Source organism: Candoia aspera, chromosome 3, assembly GCF_035149785.1.
Source record: "Candoia aspera isolate rCanAsp1 chromosome 3, rCanAsp1.hap2, whole genome shotgun sequence".
Lineage (NCBI taxonomy): Eukaryota > Metazoa > Chordata > Lepidosauria > Squamata > Boidae > Candoia > Candoia aspera.
In genome coordinates, this window is record NC_086155.1 from 71,293,863 (window position 1) to 71,314,187 (window position 20,325).

A 20,325-nucleotide genomic window follows, 5' to 3' on the forward strand; every position below is an offset into this window, starting at 1 on the left:
GTGCCTAGCCCTTTCTTCCATGAAGCTCTTAGCAGCTGTAGGGCTAAGAGATCACTAAGTATAGGGAAAGAACAGAAGAAACAAGGAACATCATTTCCTTCCAACCAGAGATGGATGTAACGGAACCAAGAATAAAAGTCAGTAAGACTCCTTTTACTTTACTTTTAAACCTGCTATGTCTAAGTGTGTGATTCTCTATGCTTGGGAGGGCTGTTTAAGATCAATAACCTGTGTTTCTCTGACATGCTCATTTAAGCTATTTAAGATAATATTCTTTTTCTGTGCACAGCTTCCTCCACTGTGTTAAACTGCTCCATTATGTGGTCCTAGCTGGCTACTAATGGCTTCAATAATCATGGGCAGAACAGTCCAATTTGAGCTCCACCATGGAGAAAGGTGTCTCCCACTTACATTTTTGCATACCTGGCAAAACTCATGACAGGGTCATAATAAAGGAGTTCCTTGGGCTCAAATCCATGCTACAAGTTCCAGAGAGCAATGCTCTATCCACTTAGCTATAAACAGACATCTCATTGGGCATTTGGCCTTCCTCCCTCCCTACACAAACACATAGTCCCAAAAGCAGTCATAGATGTCAGACCGCATGATGTAAGTATTCATATTTCTTTTACTTTGGTAGTTGCAGCAGAAAACTTTTGGTGGGGGGTTAACAGCCTGTTTGCTCTGTGCAGCCATAGTGAAATCCTGCAGTAAAGCAAAAGGGCTCACAAGAATTGCCAACACTGGCAAGGACTGAAGTGGAGTGCCTAGCCTGCTTTTGTGAATTAGTGTCTCTAAGGGGAAGGAAACAATTTTCTTTGTTGTTGAGGGTTGGAAAGAGATTAGAACAACATGGTTCACCCAAGGCAAAATTAGGCATTTCCATATGGCAAAGAGGTGGAGGGGGAACAGGACACAGCAGTTAGACATCACAGCAAACAACACGTTTATTACAGCCCTAAGGCCAGATACAATACAATTATATAATAGCAACAATTTTACATTTACATCACACAATGTGCTCACCCTTACACGCTTATGGGTGTTCTGTAGGTTGTTGGAAGGGAATAGGGTTTTGGTGTTGGGCATTTGTATCTCAAATCCAAGAGAAATAGTGTTGTTAGGGTTCTCAACAACTAGTCATGTGCTGTAGTTGCTATGTATGATGTGAGCAGGGCCGCAACTAGGGGGGCAACCAGGGCATGTGCCCCGGGCGCCATGCTGGGGGGGCGCCAAAATGGGCGCGGAATCCATGTTTGCCCCGGGTGACACAGACCCTAGTTGCAGCCCTGGATGCGAGGCTGGGTTGATTTTTGAAAAGTATTAATGAAAAAAAAATCTATTTTTTTCTGTTTTTAAGCTCTATGTATGTTGAGGCTGGAGAAAGATAAGTTATTTCCCTACTAGTGATTTTCAGTGTTTTCTACAATCATTCAATCACTGTTCTGCTAAAATAACAGGAATGAAGACAGGCTTTGTATTACTTCAACAGTGGCTGTGTAATGGTATGAAAATGCTATAAATCGCAAAAAAGAGAGAGAGAGAGAGAATGTTATTGTCATAGGTTAGATTTACCATTCTTGTGTCTCTTTTAGTAACACCAGCTGTACCTGTTGTGGTTCAAAATAAAACAGTGGAGTCTCCAGCATTCAAGACTATAGTACAGTGGAAAAGGCAAACAGCAGTCAATGAGACGTATTGTGAAGAGCGATATAAGGAGACAATAAGTGAAACTTGGCATGTGAGACAATTGGTTTTTTTTCCTTCTTCTGTGTTTTAATTAATCTCAGCAATTTTTATAAATACGTAATTGAGGAATACATTTGTTACTACAATTGAAAGAATGCCACACCCATATATTCTTATATTTTCAGTATACAGCTGTTACATTGGTTTTGTTGAATGAATAGCTATTCTATGAATGAACAGGCTGATATAGCAACCTGATGGTGCTGGAATGCAGTAAACCTTCCTTTACCAAATCTGGGATGACTCTTCTTCTTCCTCCCCTGTATCATCTCCAGAGTAGCAATCAAGGAGTCACAAGAACACATGGGGGTCCATAGGAGGAAGTAAGGGGGCAAGTGACCAAACATGTATCATGATATCCTGACACAAAACCCACAACTAACATACTTACATCAGAACCTTGGGGCACATGTACAAAATAGAAGATTTTGCATGATGTTGTCATTTTGATGCCATCTCAGCTCGTTATAGATAAGTATGTCTTCTACCTCTCACCAGCATAAGAAAAATGTTGCTAACCACAGAGTAGGAAGGAGATAAGTTGTTATCTTCACCTTTGCTTTTTTAAAAATTATATAGATATACAGCTATAAATGGGATGGAAGGATTGTTTAATTTAACTTTAATTTAAATTGATGTTCTTTCTCAGATAATCCCAAAACAGTGAGTAAGCATTGCTGCTCCAATTAAATTCAGGTACATTCTCTTAAGAGAAATGCTGAGATATCCAATCATGAACATATAGCTTGGCATTGAGGGAGAACCAACTATCCCCTTCTGCGTTTTTGCTTCGTGGTATTGTCCAAACATGACTCAAGGCAAAAATACATGTCCTGTTAAGTACTATGAACAGGAATTCCCCCAAATGCAGCCAGAATAACTTTCATTGCCATCTAAGTCATATAAATCCAGAATTTAACATTATCACCTATATTGCTATTTTTGCTTTCCCTGTTTTGAGTATGCTAGCCCTGGGGATGCTCTATTTCTATTTGATTTATTCAGTTATATCTGATAAAAGAAGGAGAGGTTGACTGGAAGGAAAAGAAGCTATAATAGTAAATAATATTAAATACAGAATTAGTGTTCACTATAGATGGAGGCATTTGGGGCTCATGGAAAACATTATTTAAGAAACAGAACTTTCATAGCACACTGTTTAGGAACCAAAGATTTAGGCTGAGGTTAGAAGAATACAAAATTGGATTTTATTGTTTCTCCATTTTAGGTGAGAGACTGGGATGCTAATTTAAGAGATGAGCTTTACACGGAGTACAACTTAGATGCAAATACAAAGTATGAGTTTCAAATTAGATGCAAAGTAACTCACCCCAGAAGTTTGTGGAGCAGATGGAGTGAATCTGCAGTATATATTACTCCAGAGCAAGGTGAGTTTCACTACTTTTTCTTGAACATCTTTTTCAAGTCAAAAAACATTCCACAGAGAATGGTTAAAGATTTTAAGCTTCCATAAATCAACTAATTACAGCTTTCTGAATATTTTCAGCAAAAAGTCAGACTACAAAATAGATACAGCAAAAGGAAACTGTACTTTTGTCATCTCAGGAACTGAAATACTAGATTATATCTTTCTGCTCTTGTTTCCTGTATTGTTTTCATCAGTTTATATATAACCATAGCACTGTAGCCTACAGTTTTATGAATTTTAGTGGTCTATGGAAAATCCCTGTATGGAAGATTAGGTAAAGGTAAAGGTTTCCCTTGACATTAAGTCCAGTCATGTCCAACTCTAGGGGGCGGTGCTCATCTCCGTTTCAAAGCCGAAGAGCCGGCATTTGTCCGTAGACACTTCCGTGGTCATGTGGCCGGCATGACTAAACGGAACGCCATTACCTGCCCGCCGAAGCGGTACCTATTAATCTACTCACATTTGCATGTTTTCGAACTGCTAGGTTGGCAGGAGCTGGGACTGGCAACGGGAGCTCACCCCGTCATGCGGATTCAAACCACCGACCTTCTGATTGGCAAGCTCAGCAGCTCAGCGGTTTAACCCGCAGCACCCCCACGTCCCTTATGGAAGATTAAACCCTATCATTTTCCAGCCATATGAGCTAGAAATTCAGTAATACATTTGCAGTCAAAAGATTGGCCAGTTCTGCTCCTCAGGTAGTAGCAGATCTCTCAATAATACTTTTCTTTTGGGGGGGGGGTGTCTTCTCTCAGCTGTTATTTGCAAATAAATATCACTTAGGGCTCTTCCATGTGGAAGCCTTAAACTGCTTTTTCCCAAACTGAAACCAGCTGGAAATTAATCCCATTTAAGTAATACTGTCAATCTACTTTTCAGCACTGGCAACCATGCTGGCCAGGTATTTTCTCCAGATGGCAGTTACCACTTCTTCTTTACTCCTTATATTCTTGCTGGGGAAAGCAAGTAGCAATCACTTTCCTTTTCATGGGCAGTCTTTGAAGACATGAGGCTTCCATTGATAGTTCTCTTATATAAGCCTCCTTCTGTTGATCTCCCCCTTGATACTTTCCCATTTGCCCCATCCGCCAGGGGACAGGTGAGGGTCGTGGTAAAGACACAGTTCTACCCTGCTTTTTGCTACAGTACTTAAGGCAAGAGGAAATTGGCAGAACCTTCATCAATTTCATCTGGTTAAAAAAAAAATTAAAGGAAGGGCCATGATTAACTTGTAAAAAAACAAAGAGTCTACTCTTTCACCAGTCCTCCAGTGAACCTATTAAAAAAGGGGGGGGAGGGGGAGAGGGCAAAAATCCAGAGCTTCACTGGTCTACTGTGGGGGTATCCTTTCAGCAGTCCAAGATGAAAAGGCCATGGAAGATAGCAACCAATGACCAGAGTGAAGGGGTCTTCTTCCCACATTGTGCAATGGCCAACTGGAAGAAAGGCATTTGCTAAAGAACTGTGTTTCTCAGCCTTGGCAACTTCAAGATATGTGGACTTCAACTCCCAGAATTCCCCAGGCAGCATGGCTGGCTGGGGAATTCTGGGAGTTGAAGTCCACATATCTTGAAGTTGCCAAGGTTGAGAAACACTGGCTTAGAAAGAAAGGAAGCAAAACCTGAAAACCATACAGCATTTCTTGAGTTGGCTGGAGTTGTAAAGCATTATTTTTGACATGGAGCAAGAAAGGATGGGTGGAGGTTACCTTTATGTGGGCTGGGGACAGGTTGAGGGCAACATGTGCTCCTGTCCTCGAGCAATGGTTAATGGACAATCCTCATTGTAAGGGTTGGGTCTGACTCTGACTCTGAACAAGGGGAAATCGAAACCTATGCTGAGCCAGAAGGGGAAAACAAAACCTATCTGGAAGGAATTGGGGAAATCAAAACTAGCAGTGACTCAGCAGAGCTGGAAAATCCTGAGCAGCTGATTGGGCAGAAACTGGAGGTATGTTTGAATCCTCCAATCAGTGCCCATGAAAGGAGAGCTGAGAAGCGAGCCAAGCAAAAGGCAGCCTGATTGGCTCCAGAGGAGAAATGGCATGGAAAGAATTGGATAAAAAAGCACCAGTGCAAGGAGCAAGCCGCCAGAGACAACCAATCCATTGAGCTAATTGCTTCTTTAGGAGAGTCCTTGCCGGAACCTGGAGCCTTGCCTGTAGCTGACATGGAACCAGTGCCAGCTCCTTCCATCACCGCAGACTTACCTCCTTTGCATTCTTCTCCCGCCGAGTCCAGCCTTGCCTCCAGACCCAAGCCTTGTCCTGCCATTCCAGCCAAGTCCATCCTTGTCTTGAGATCCAAGCCTTGCCTTGCTGCTCCAGCTGAGTCCTGCCTTGCCTCCATAGTTGAGCCTTGTCTTGCCACTCCAGCTGAGTCCTGTCTTGCTGCCGTTGCCAAGTCTTGCCTCGCCTCCTTGCCATGTCCTTCAGTAGAACCTCATGCTTCATTCTTGCCACGCACTCTAGCCACACCCGGTCTTGCTGCTTCGTTGCAAGGATTAGCTGAGTTCTGCCTTGTGTGTTGCCACAAACTTCCTCTACTCCTGATCTTGCAGCCTTGCCTCCATTACCTGGGTGGACTTGATTTAACTGTATTGCCTAATAGTCTCTTATCTGGTGTAAATAGTTAATTGTAAATAAAGAATTCCTTCTAAAACCTGCCTGGCCACCTCATAGTCTGAACAGGACACTCGTACTGGGGAAAGCAAAACATGGGAATGAGCCCTCAGTCATTGATAGAAATAATATCTCTAGTATAATTCATATCAAATCACAGAAGTTCAATACAAGAAACGCTGATCTTTATTTTGTGCTTGCCAGTCCTGTAACTACTGTCAATATTAGAAATAACCCCCTCTGCCTTTTACTACCTCATTTCACCTAAGTAGCCTGGGAGTCAAAATAGCAGCAACTGAGGAGAGGAAACCCATTTTAAAAACTGAGTTGACATAGCCAGCCAAATTGTCTACAAAGGAAGGAGTAAAACCAGAGCAAGACCAATCATACATTGCCAGTGAAAACTCGCTGAGAAGCGGGACAGATTTGTAGGGTGAGCAGTAAAATATCACCAAACATTTTTTTCCTTTCCCTTTGATAGCTGCCACAAACCCCATGCTCTGAGGAGAAACATTGTAATCTCAGCAAGAAAGACAACAAATTGAGATACAACTGTTTCACTCTGTTTTGTCAACATGAGATAAAGGTTTAGCAGTTATATTACAGGAAGCTAAGTTATTGAAGGATTAGTGACCCCTGCTGACAGAACAAGGATCCAAGCAAAAAAATTATCATTTTGAGATACAAATTCAAGAGTCTCTTTTACCACATTTATTTTGGCAGGGCTCCTTTGCCTTTAGCAGCTACAAAATGATCTGAAATTCATCAGGTGAACCCTTTCCCATCGTTGCAGTTTACTACTAGAAGAATTGTCACTTCCTGACTGTATTAGCTATTAGAAGCACCTCTTATCTGGCAAAGTCAGGCAGCTATGTAATAATTTTGCATTGTTATGTTGTTTTTATTTAATTCTCATTGTCAGGGAGAAGGGAGAAATGGTGCAATGTCCAACTACTCAAAGAATTTAGTACTACAGTACTAACACAACATACTTATGTAAAGTTAACTTAGTTTACACCATAACCCCATTTTTCTCTGTATAACACATTGAACCAGAAACCGATAATAGCGGCTGAGTTAAAAAAACACACTAAACTCAAATGTGGTTGACTAGATTGTGATTCAGTACATTATGTCTTGTGAATAAGGCCAGTCATTTGTGTTTCAACTGAAAGTCTGAACTTGGGTTTATAGAATAACAACTAGTAGCTACTTACTGATCTATTACATAATGTATTACTAATACTAATGATTAGTAAAAAAAAAAAAAAGGTAAAGCTTCCCCTGCACAGTCGTGTTTGACTCTAGGGGACGGTGCTCATCTCCATTTCTTAGCCAAAGAGCCAGCACTGTCGGAAGACGCATCCGCAGTCATGTGGCTGGTGTGACAAGCACGGAACGCTGTTACCTTCCTGCCAAAGTGGTACCTATTTATCTACTCGCATTTTGCATGCTTTTGAATTGCTAGGTTGGCAAGAGCTGGGGCGAGTGCAGGAGCTCACTCTATCACACAGCGCTCAGGTCTCGAACCACCGAACTTGTGACCTTCTGATCAACAAGCCTGGTGTCTTAACCACTGAGCCATCGCACCCCTTATAATTAGTAGTTAGTAATAATTAGTAAGTTCTAATTAATAATTAGTAGTAGTACTGAAACTACTGGGCATAAGTAGTAAGTACTGTCTACTTATTATTGGCAGGTAGAAACCCAGTTACAGGTAGTTTTCTTCCCCAGTGAGCTGGCAGAGAAGCTGTCGCTCTCCATGTTATTGAACTACAACTCTGAGGCGATTCAGACAGCGTAGGCGACAGTGAGCGATGCTGCAACTTATGATTCAGCAACAGTTGGAACTACATTATGAGTTCCTGATTCCCAGAGAGGAATGCAGGAAGCATCAACCAATTCAACACTGGTTAAGAATGGAAAGCAGAATTGGCAGACCCTCACTGATGAGGAGCTGTGAATGTTGCTTTCCCATAGACTACTAATGTGAGGTAGAATGGTCATGTGGTTGGGTCTGTTGCAGTTCTTGCTGATATTCACGAAGTTAAAGCTATTTGCTACAGTACAGTAGCCTCCTGTGCTATCTCTGAAAGGTCAGTATACTCTCATTTTCCATGCTTGCATATTATCTTTTAATTTTTTTAAAAAAAAATAGTTCATTTGCTCCAGCTGTTATTATAGTTATCCTCAGTGTAACAGCAAATTTAATTTAATTTAATTTAATTATTTTTATCCCGCCTTTATTATTTTTTTATAAATAACTCAAGGTGGCAAACATACCTATTACTCCTTCCTCCTCCTGTTTTCCCCACAACAGCAGCCCTGTGAGGTGAGTTGGGCTGAGAGAGAGTGACTGGCCCAAGGTCACCCAGCCAGCTTTCATGCCTAAGGCGGGATTAGAACTCTCAGTCTCCTGGTTTGTAGCCCAGCGCCTTAACCACTAGACCAAACTGGCTATAATAGAAGAAGTCATATTATTATATATTTTTGTTATATGTTCTTGTTGTTATATGTTTTTCCCCCTCTTTTTAAATACAGAACCAGCTGCAGTTCTTGATGTATGGAGAAAATTCGGACCAACTTACCCCAATGCTACCCAAGAGATGACTATCTTAATCAAGGTGAGAATAAATGTTTTTTTTTTTTTAAAAATAACAGATTATCACTTTGATAGTTTAGAACTGAGAAAGATAATAAAAACCAGGTGCCTCTGTGGGGTGTTGGGTCAAAAAAGCCAATATGGTAGTTGTGACCACACAGTCAACCCCCCTCCTTTTTTATGTTTGTGGACTATGCAGTGCACATTAAAAATGGGTGAAGACTGCTTTGTGGGTTACACCTTGCAGCAAACCTGGTCTGTTTACATCAGTGGTTCCAAAGGACTGAGAGAAAAGGGCTGGACTAACAATCTAAACTGGCTGTGGGAAGGGGGACTGGGGAAGGTTATAATTGCTTCCCCTGCTTCTGTGAGAGACAGTGGGGAGCATATCTGGACCAACGGGCCAGGTGAGGGTATAGTTGGTTTTATTCCTGGTTCACCACCTGAGAGCAGGGTAGTTGGGGAATGATGTGTGTGGTGGAGTGGTGGTGTTGGATGTGGTTAAGGCAACGGACTAGAAACCAGGAGACTGAGAGTTCTAGTCCCGCCTTAGGCATGAAAGCTGGCTGGGTGACCTTGGGCCAGTCGCGCTGTCTCAGCCCAACTCACCTCACAGGGTGGTTGTTGTGGGGAAAATAGGAGGAGGAAGGAGTATTTGGTATGTTCGCCGCCTTGAGTTATATATAAAAATAATAAAGGCAGGATAGAAAACAAACAAACAAACAAGTAAGGACCCCAAGTAGTGGATGCTGAGTGCTAGGCAGAAGAACCAGAATGAGTGGGTGTGTTTGTCATATCCTGTATTGCACCATGTGTGCAAGGGTGATGATGATGTAACCCTTTCACCTGGGGGTGGGAGGGCAAGAGTTGTGCGGATTGGATGTGGTGTAGGAAGAGAGGGCAGGCAAAGATATCATAGTGGAAACAGGCATGGGGAGATATGGCAGGAGACAGGTGTGGACTGTTCTGGGGAAAGGCAGCTTAATCATGGATGAGAGGGCCTACCTATTCTGAACTATCAAAACCTGGTTGGGTCTGAAACTGGGAGGTTCCCCACTCAGAAATGTGCCCTCCTGGGTTTTGAGTGTGGCATCAAATGTGATTCTGGGGCAGAGAAGGAGGTATGGCTGTTGTCATCCAGGAATCTTTGGTGGTTTTCAAGGGTGCTGCACTGGATATAATGTGCTGTGAGACCCTGTTTGTGAAATTGGGGCAGAGGGATCAGTCGGGATTGCTGCTACTGTACCAGCTTCCCTGCTGTGTAGCAGCTTCCATGCCTGTGCTCCTCAACTCTATGGCTGAGGTGGGGTGTTGTTTCCCAGGCTTATGGTTCTGAAAGACTTCAACCTGCCTTCTCTGGGCCGAGAGTCAGAGGTGGCTTGGAAATTCATGGCAACCACAGACCTGATCCAGATTATTAAGGGCTCTGCTCAGTGGCAGGGGGAGGGGATGGCATAACTAGATCTGGTTTTTGCCTCAGAATAGTGGCATGATTTGGTGTTGGAGAATATTGACATCAGTTCCTTGTCATGGGCAGATCATTCCCTCCTAGCTAACCCCCACTGCAGGGAGGAAGGGCCTATTCAATTGGTCCACCCCAGACAACTGGGGACTTACGGACCCAGTTGGATTCCATAGGGAACTTAGGTTTGTTCCTAAGCATTGTTGCGTGGCTAGTCCGAGACCTTAGCCACAGCTTGGAATAAGCAGGCAATGACAGCCTTGAATCAAATCATGGCTGTGCCTACTCTCTTCATTTGTGGATCCTGGAGGCCCACCGATTGTCAGAGGAATTCCATGAGTTGAAACAATGCAAGGGATGCCTGAAGCACCATTGGAGGAAGACAAAGACTCAAGGCTAAGAACCTTTATTAAGGCTTATTTTGTGTCAATAAGAACAGTGAAACAGGCTTATTTCTCCACTCTTATTGTGCGCACAGATAGGTGGCCGGCAGCCTCGTTGGGAGTAACAGATCCCTCCTTGGGAAGGAGGGGCCAAGGGAACATTTGCAGGGCTACTATGAACACTATTCTAAGCATCTAATAGATAAAGTCTCTCAGATTTGGAGTTGGACTCTGACTGGGCGGGTTCTAGTGAATAGAGGAATATAAATATAAGTTTATAGAAATAGAATACGAGGCACAGTCTTGCTTAGTTATCTGGGGAAGGTTCCAAACTTTTGGTCCTGAGGAAGTGGACAGGGTCCTTTGGGTCTGAGCTCAGCCACCTGTGTTTTTGGTCCATGTCCCTCCTGGCAGGTAAAGGCAGGAGGTGAGGTTGGATCCCAGCCGTGATGGAGGCTTCTTTACGGGAGGGAAAGGTTCCACCTGCTTTGAGATTGGTGGTGGACTTATCCATATTAGGAAGCCTTTTTTCTCGCTTGGTTTTGAGAATATTGCAAATATTTCAAAATAAAGAAACCCAATTAAAAATATTGCTTGGGGAGACAATTTGGAGGGGTGAAATGACAGACAGTGAAATACTTAAATGGCTCCCTACGGTTCTTCCACTTCTGATTAATTCTCCATGAAGCCTTTAAAATGCTACTGTGCAGTGGATGACATTTCAGGTGTAATTTGGACTTCCTGAGCAGCTGTTGGTTCAATCACTTTGTTCCTTTAGACCCCACATTTCTGAAACTTTTTGAATATTATATGTACAAAATAATAAAAAAATTAGTTTTTGCTGCTCTCTAAAGGCAATTCTGCTATTTCTCTAGCCGCTGTCTCCAAAGGAAAGCAGAGGAAGAATTCTGAACTATAGAGTATTCTATGAAAACCAAGGAGGACAGGTGGATTTATGTAAAACAACAGAAACATTTTGCAAAGTGATGGTGCCCCCAGCAGTGACCACTATTTATGTGACAGCACACAATTCCAAAGGAAGTTCCAAACCTGCAAATATTATAGTGAAACAACCACTTCACAATTTCCAAGGTAAGAGATCATGCAGCAGGTTAACTTTTCAGAAGTTGGTACTGCATTATATGTACCGATATATATATATATATATATATATATATATATATATATACACACACACACACATACACACATGCATACACACACATGCATACATACATACACACATACATACACACACGCATACATACACATACATACATACATACACACATACACACACACATGCATACATGCATACACACACATACATACACATACATACACACACACATACACACACACACACATACACACACACACATACACACACACATACATAAACACACACACACATACATACACACACACATACACACACACACATACACACACACATACACACACACATACACACACATACACACACACACACATACACACACAAATATACATACACACACACACATATACATACACACACACATACATACATAAACACACACACATACACACACACACACACATTTGTAATGCATTATATGCATTATATATGTTAGCAAATCAGCCACCCAGAGTCCTCTGAAATGGGTGACCATAATAAATTTAAATAAATAAATAAGGGACTAAACTAAACCACTGGGGACTCCCTAGCCTTATTTCCACACTTATTTATGTCCCTATTGTAATATATTATTTAATACATTGAATAATTATACACTCTGAATTCCGCCATCTGCAGATTGTAGCATTGAACAAGCTAATGCAGCCCGATTACCTCCTTCCACTATCACGATATCCACAACCTACAACTCTAAATTTCAGAGTTAAAAAATATTCCATTCCACTGCAGGCATAAAAGCTATAGCAAGAAGTGGAAATCTAAAATTCTCATTTAAAGATTAGCTTCCTGTCATTGTGATTATTAAAACTTTCTGTACAAATAAAAGTGTGTCTGCTAAGTTTCAGGTTGCAAATAATAGTCACGATACTGCCCTCGAGATTATACCTTTACAACGCAGCCCATAGTCCATAGAATAATCAGACTAGTATTTTTATAATTTCCATGCTTTAAGAAGAAGGATTACAACTGCTTTGTGGGCTAGTTTTCCTACAATTTCCTTTACAGGTTGAATCTATCTTATACCATCCTTAGAAATATTTCAAAGAACAACTCTGTTGAAGAGTCCCCCTAACGGAAACAGCAATTTTATTCAAGTTCACTTCTTGATACGAGGGAACGTTCTTACAAAGTTCAGGCTCTTTACGGTTTATAGAAGTTAGGGATGCAAACTTTTCTAAAAAAAATGTACCCTTTTAACCTAATTATTCAGCACCCGCAGCTTCTGAAAATACAGTAAACTTGTAAAATGCCATCCTTTGGATGATTTGCATTGGAATGTATGGAGCTACTTGCCACACCTGGCTGTTTTAGGAAGAATGTGCAGAGACGTGTTGCCACTGAGCATGATACCGTGGGAAAGAGTTTCACAAGGCCTATTTCACCCTGTGCGTCACCGCTGAGAACGAGCAGGCCATCAAGCTAAGCCATAATTTCCCATAGCCATGGCTTGTTGAATACAGTCATTCACATGTATGTATACATACACGCACACATACAGTGTATGTATAGTACATGTGTACCCATCACGATATTTTCTTTCAGAGAAAGCTGTGTAGTGCAGAGCACAGAAAAGAAGAAATCTTAAGCCAAATAATTTAAAGGGACGGGATTAAAAAAAGAAAAAGAAACACAGTTAAAGCTACTTTGCAGCAGCAGCAGCAGCACTCCTTGTATTGCTCCACACCTTCCTAGCCTTGCAAACCATCCCTGATTCCACCACATCCATACACCACTTCCCACCCAAACTTTTGTCATGTCTCTTTTTTTGGAGAACTCTACTCCATCCAGGGACGCGGTGGCGCTGCGGGTTAAACCGCTGAGCTGTCGATCGGAAGGTCGGCGGTTCGAAACCAGTTCGAAAACATGCAAATGTGAGTAGATTAATTGGTACCGCTTCGGCGGGAAGGTAACGGCGTTCCGTGAGTCATGCTGGCCACATGACCCGGAAGTGTCTATGACAACGCCGGCTCCAAGGCTTAGAAACGGAGATGAGCACCGCCCCCTAGAGTCGGACACGACTGGACTTTACGTCGAGGAAACCTTTACCTTTACCTACTCCATCCAGCGACAACTGTCTCATATTTCCCTTCCCCCCCCCGGCCCATTCGCTCTTCCTTTAAATGGTTGTTTTGCGATTTGTTCCTCATTCTTTCTCTCTATATGGCTAACTCACCTAAAGCATTTCTTTTGTCCCAATCACTCACTTTGGTATTGCATCCACATTCACTCACGGCCTATTCCTTCTTAACTCTCTCTCTCCGTGGCCCTCTGCATTCTGTTTATTTTCATGTTTCTCCTGAAATACCCAGCTCTCACTTCCTTGTAACAAAGTAGGTAGAAACATGTCCTTATACCCAGCGCTTTTCACTTTTGTCAGCAAACATTCATTGCTAGCAACAGCTTACGTGTTGCCTTTCTACCAGTATTTGCACATCTTTAAATTTTTCCATTCATTTTTCCATTTTTGATTAAACATCCTACCAAGGTACGCCACGAATTAAGCCAAACTGAAATAAGCCTAGTTTTGGTTTAAAGCATTGTGTGTCAGTGCGTCATTTAGGCCTTTGCTTTAAGAGAGACATTGTTTCAATTCACCTTAGTCACAAGTGATATCTCAAGATGTACAAAGAAATACTATGGTAGCTACTGAAATGGGGAAATTCAGCAGTCTTCCATAATGTCTGAGAAATATAAAGTATCAACAATGACAAGCTGATGCATAATCCCATCTGTTTTTCCCCATAGATTTCCCACCACCTACCAATATGAAAATAATCACTGATAAACAGAACGGAATTTCTATTACATGGGAACCTCCTATAACCACTGGAAAAACACTTCTATGGTACATAGTAGAATGGATTTCTGCAGACTTCAGTCATTTTCATCATAGCATTGCATGGAAAAAAGTCCCTTTCCAAAATGCATCAACTTCTATTGAAGGTAAATTACAAGTCAAAATTTTTGGTGTCTTCATAATAAATATGGAAGATGAATACACATACTAAAAGCTAGAGTAAATGCACTCTCTGATAACACAAAATTACTTCTAGTAGAATATTTTTTTAATCCTTAGTAATCAGTAATCGAGAATGCTTTTTCAAGGCATGATCTACCTTGAACCCAAAAAAGCCCTGATCTAATACATTATTTATTTATTTGTTAAATTTATATACCACCCATCTCACTGTAAAAGTGACTCACTATAAAAGTGGCTCACAGTCAAAGTAAAATAATGATTAAAAGACTACTAAAGTCATAAGAATATCACCGAAGTTACACTGGGTGAGACTGAAAGTCATCGTTCATTTCTCACAGTGAGTAATCAAATGGAGGACATGTACAATAGTGCCTTTCCACTCAAGTCTGTCAGCAGCTGGTATTCATGGACATCTGGAGTTAACGGATGGCTGTCATAACTAGTATTGTCATTGATAGTCTTATCCTCCATGAATTTGTCTGCCTTTCTTTTAAAGCTACCAAGGAGTTCACATGGATGAATACAACTATTGTGAGAATATAGTGACAGAGACACATTTAGGTCCTCCCTTGGATGGGATGCAAATGTGATAATTAAAAACATTTTCAGAATGGATGTTCCTGTTATTGTTATGCTTGTTGCTATTATTGCTCATGTAAAACATATGATTTCCTTTTAAGAGTATGCATCATAAGAGTATGAAATTCCATAAAATTATGTGCTATTTTAAAATTCACCTTCACAGAAAGCATCAGAATGGAAAATAGCTCCACCATTTCAGTATATGCTGTATATCAGAAAGGCATCAGCCAAGCCAGCTCTGTCCAGAGTAAGTAGAACTCAAGCAGCCCATTGTAAAGGATTAATGTTAGTTACTGATGTATAAACTTCCAGCGAAGTGTCCTCTAAGGTATATGGCAGCTTTCTTTCATCTGGATGTGTACTCTACAGATTGTGTGTGCATATGAGTGCCTGAGTCACTCTTGAGTCCAGATGAGTGGACAAGTCCCTGCGGTTTTCTTGACAACATTGTTGGAAATGGTTTGCCACTGCCTTCTTCCTAGGGCTGAGAGTGACTGTCCCAAAGTCACCCAATTGGCTTGGTGCCTAAGGCAAGACTAGAACTCACAGTCTCCCAGTTTCTAGCCCGCCTTAAATAGTTACACCAAACTGGCCTCTACAGATGTAACTAAGAACTGTGCTCATCCAAAGTAGCATTTTATTTCTAAGAATTGTTTCAAAACTGAAATCAAACCAGTGTCTTACCCAAAACAGTATTTTGCATTCAAAACCTTATTGTTCCACTATTCCCAAAGAAGCAGTCATGAAAACATGTGAAACTACATTCAGTACCTCAGGTCAGGGAATTTTTTATGCCATCCAGAAAGCAGGTATTTTTTGTGAAATGTGTGTTTTCAACTTCTCAATATTTCATAGTGGATTCATGATGTAAAAGGGTATATAGGTATTGTCAAGTCTAGGGCAAATGTGGAAAGCCAAACGAGTTAAAAATCCCTGAGCACTGACGAGCATATGATCCAGTCGTGCAACCTAGTGAAATAAAAATCTGTGAACACTGGCCTCCTATTTCAGTTTCTTGCCTTTTTTCTTTCTGCAGTACATTTTGCTATTTGCTGCAGAAGGTGGCATGTAGGCAGCATGTTTCCAGACAACGAAATATTGAAGAAAAAATGCATGTGGATGTGCAAAATCCAATCACGTTAGCCACTGCATTAGTGAAGAGTACATAGGGGCCATTCATAAGCAATTATCACAGCTCTGGTGACGAAAAGAAAATGTTTTCTCTAAATAAAGTGGGCAGTTCTGATAAGGACGAACATTTACAGTGTATCAGTACTTGTTATCTTGAAGATTCTTCAGATTCAGCAAAGACTCATTCTCTAGCTATGCCCACAGAAAATCATACAGACACTGGAAACATTGCAGAAGCCAGTGAGAAAAGTATTATGATTCAGAACTCAGCCTTGAGAATTGTGTGGCTTTAGTGTGACAATATCTCTGTATTGGTTGACAATAGAGTTCTGAAGATTCAAAAGAAAAAAGGAACAGTGGGAAAACTGTTACAGTGTGGCTGAACATTCACTTAACACAACTAGCAGCAAAACATGGAGCTAAGACACCTTGCCTTGAGCCACCCATGATTTTCTGATGAGTTTTCATCACTATTATTACATAAAAAGGAGCCCAAGAAAAGAATTGTTCAGAGAAGACACTTCAGGTTGTAATGAAACAATGAAAAAAGATCTTCAAGCATGCTCAGTAGTCACACATGTCTCATATATTTCAAAGCAATCTAAACATTTCTTATAGCTTTAAATGTGATTTCGTATCTCATTATGGCAATGGGCCAATTTTACCAAAGCAGAATAAAACAGCATGAAAGATATGTCATCCAGAGGTAATATTCTAGCAAAAGTAGGCTTATGTATTCTGTTTCTGTTTCTGCATGCAATTCTTCTTCAATATGAAAATCTTAATAAGTTGCTTCAGCGTTGGGAACCTATAATCCACAGACTGTATCCTGCTGTAGTGAAGCTATATATTGACCTGTTAGGATACTTTATTAAATGTCTATTATACCTGAGAACTGGGAGGAGGTACTATCTGTTGATAGTAAAGAAAACATCCTGAAATCAGAGGAAGACTTCTTTACACACCTTGCTGCACCACAGCTGTTCAACAGACTGGATCTTGATAGATCCTCTGAAATTTCCAACTTCCGTGTTGAAGCAAAGATACTTTATCTGAATATCTATCTGAAACAAAAGTACCAATTCAATGATCCAGTGCTGAAGGAAGCAGTTGTGCTTGTTCCTCTACAGAAAATCTGAGCTATCATTGATAGAGACTCTTTTGGAACGATATCGTGAAGATTACCACAGAGTACACAGAATTATAGTTGTATAGAGTTCATGCAGGACAGAGATGTACCTCCAGTCAGTTGTAGCAAATTAACGAGTGATCAGTTTGGACAATAACTTTCCAAACTCTGAAATGCAGCTATCGGGCAACCATAATTTATAGCATCTTCTCAGTCTGAAGATTATGTGTTACTCATTCCACATAATAACACTTTCCATGAATGGCGTTTCCCAGCTTCATTAGGACAAAATGCAACTGCGGTCAGAGGATCCCTAGGGAAGTCTGCAGAAGATGTGCTGCAGAGTATGTGCACTATACACAGACATTAGCAATAGTCTCTATGTGGCCACAGCATTCTAAATCAGTACGTTCCAGAAATACAATTGTGCTGAATGGCCACCAACTATTGATCTAATCCATGGAGCAAAATCCACTATATGTAGAAACTTTTAGGCAAAGAAAGACGTTTCTGAAGAGTTTGGATGGACTGGTTGAAGATACGTTTTCCTTTAGCTCCAGCTGGTTATCGCTTGTTACTGGGAGATATTACTTTAGTAGGACTTAGGGGAAGACGGCTTCCTTGTGCCAAGCTTTGTCCCAGTTAATAATGTCTGATTTCATTGGATTAGGGCTTGCAAATGTATACTGGGGTGCAGGGCCGCAACTATTGGGGGCAACCGGGGCATGTGCCCCAGGAGCCGTGCTGGTGGGGCACCAAAATGAGCACTGGGGAGGTGCCAAAATAAGTGCTGGGGGGAGCGCCAAAATGGGTGCGGAATCCATGTTTGCCCCAGGTGACACAGACCCTAGTTGCGGCCCTGCTGGGGTGGGGGGAGGACAAAAAAAATGTATGTAGTGTACTACGCATGGTAGATTGTGGTATTACATATCTATTTCTGACTTTAACATGCTCTATGTAGAAGCCAAACTGGGTAATTTACCTAGTGAATGGAAATATATGTACTTTCAGAATAAAACATTTCCAGTGTCTGATGATATTTGTTTCTTTTCCTGTGGTATAGCATCCTGATTTGAATGGCTAAATTTTGTATACTTCAAAACATGCAACAGGCAAAGGACATTCAAAAATTAAAACAAACAAACAAAAAGCAACCCAATTAGAGATGGATTGCATGGCTGGAACAACAGTCTTCTCCCTCCCCCCCCCCTTTTTTTTTTCTTTTCCTTAACAATTCACTTATGAAGAGTTCTGGAGACTTTTTGACTATATTGTAATCTTAAATTAGTCTGATATATTGTCCCCAAATGAATTTTGGATGTATTTATTTATTTTACAATTAAAACAGTTACTTTTGCTTTTCATATTACTTAAAGAACACTGAGTTTGGCTATTGAGCAGCAGAAATCTACACTGGAAGATAAGTATTAGATTTTTCCTTAGCAAAGATTGAACTTTCCTTATACAAGTACAAATTATATGCCCTTAAATTCTCCTTTTGACAGGTTTTACTGATGAATGAAGGAATTCTTCCCCTGCCCTCTATCATGCTGGATTCTTGCATTATGATCTTATACTTGGACTTCTTAAGTTAAGCTCTTGTAGCAGGTTGAAAACTGATAGCAGAAATTTTTCCCAAAGTGGAAATATTGTATCTTCATAGGTCCTGTAAGACTAGCCAAGGATGGTGAATACTTTACATAAATAAAATCTTGCAAGAAATGTGTTGTTGATATTGTTTATGTATTCTTGTTAAGATTTTCTGTGATGTTTAAAGCCTGAAGGTGGCAGCATTTCATTTTTAAAAATCTAGCCATTTTATTTTTGTCACAAAAAAAAGATCTACTGTATTTTTTTTCAAAAATAGATTTGAACAAAACTTTATCTCAAACATAGAAGTACATTTTAGTCCATTCATGTGAAAATGGAGAGAGAATTTATTATGTTCTTTATAAGGAGCTGCTATTAGATTGTTAGAAGAAATGAAAAAAGTCAAAATGATACTCTCTGTTCTAGATAATGATTGCTGTTGTTATTATTCATACTGTGAAAGGTATTGAACCTCTTGGTGACAATGGTTGTGGAATAAGCCAACATTAATGCTACCTCTGAAGTCCTGTAGGCCTTCTCTAAAAACAAATGATCACTGGGAGTGTGATGGCTGGCTGGATCTTAGGGTGCTGCTGTAGGCCCTGCAAGGGAGAAACTATGATTTGGTGATTGAGTAGATGGTTTGCATGCAAAGACAATAGAACATTTGCCAGACAATTTGAAAGAGTTATACTTGTTATCACGTTGCAGTGGAATTCATTCTCACTTTCTTTTATTTTTCTCTCTTTCATTTTCTGGATAGCATTGATAAAAGAAAAGAAAGAACAACCTGACAGTCCCCAAGAAAGCAGGTCTGCAGTCATCAGGGGTAGGAAAGAACTCTAATAACTTTGGGAAGAAAAGAGGTTTTCTGTCTGACTAGAAATGTAAGGCGTGACTTACTATGACATCTCAAAGTGGTAGGAAATTATTAGTTTGGATTGCTTACACACATCAAAGATTTAAAGATCTAACCCATGATTATTCACAACTTGGAACCATCTAGGATTTCATACACACACAAATACACACACACTTTTAAATTGTCATTCATTGACTAAACACTTGTATAGAAAACACGTGCATCCAAACCAGCATTGAAATGAATACTTAGCTTGGTTTACTCAAGAGAAAATGAGAAAGCTTTTCCATTTTCCAATAATTCACAACATACTACAAAATCAGCACCCAAGTCCTCCACCTAGTGATCACAATCTAAAGCTCTCAAACCTTTTCAGCATATCATTATTTTGTACATCTGGAATTTAGAGAGAACCTCTTCAGCCAATCATTGCTTGCATTTTGTCATTCTGACGTAGTGTCATGTTCCCCGTTGCAAGGCATTTGTGCATCACAATGGGGAACATGCACATTAGATAAGAGGAAGGGATAAGCGTAATCCCTTAATCACTCACATATCCCCCAAGCACCCACATCCAGAAGGGGATCACAAACATAATAGAAAAGCCCCTAGACCAGAATGGGCAC

At 40.6% G+C, this 20,325-nt stretch overlaps 1 protein-coding gene across 1 annotated transcript in view; it reads left to right on the forward strand.

The window, feature by feature from the left end:
• Positions 1 to 20,325, forward strand: part of IL23R (interleukin 23 receptor) — a 59,073-nt gene that overhangs the window by 25,943 nt on the left and 12,805 nt on the right. Inside the window, exons 9-14 of the mRNA XM_063299859.1 lie at positions 1,596 to 1,741; positions 2,978 to 3,137; positions 8,340 to 8,422; positions 11,121 to 11,337; positions 14,171 to 14,368; positions 15,151 to 15,234. Of these exons, the coding sequence (XP_063155929.1) occupies positions 1,596 to 1,741; positions 2,978 to 3,137; positions 8,340 to 8,422; positions 11,121 to 11,337; positions 14,171 to 14,368; positions 15,151 to 15,234 (888 nt within the window). The remainder of the gene's footprint in view (positions 1 to 1,595; positions 1,742 to 2,977; positions 3,138 to 8,339; positions 8,423 to 11,120; positions 11,338 to 14,170; positions 14,369 to 15,150; positions 15,235 to 20,325) is intronic.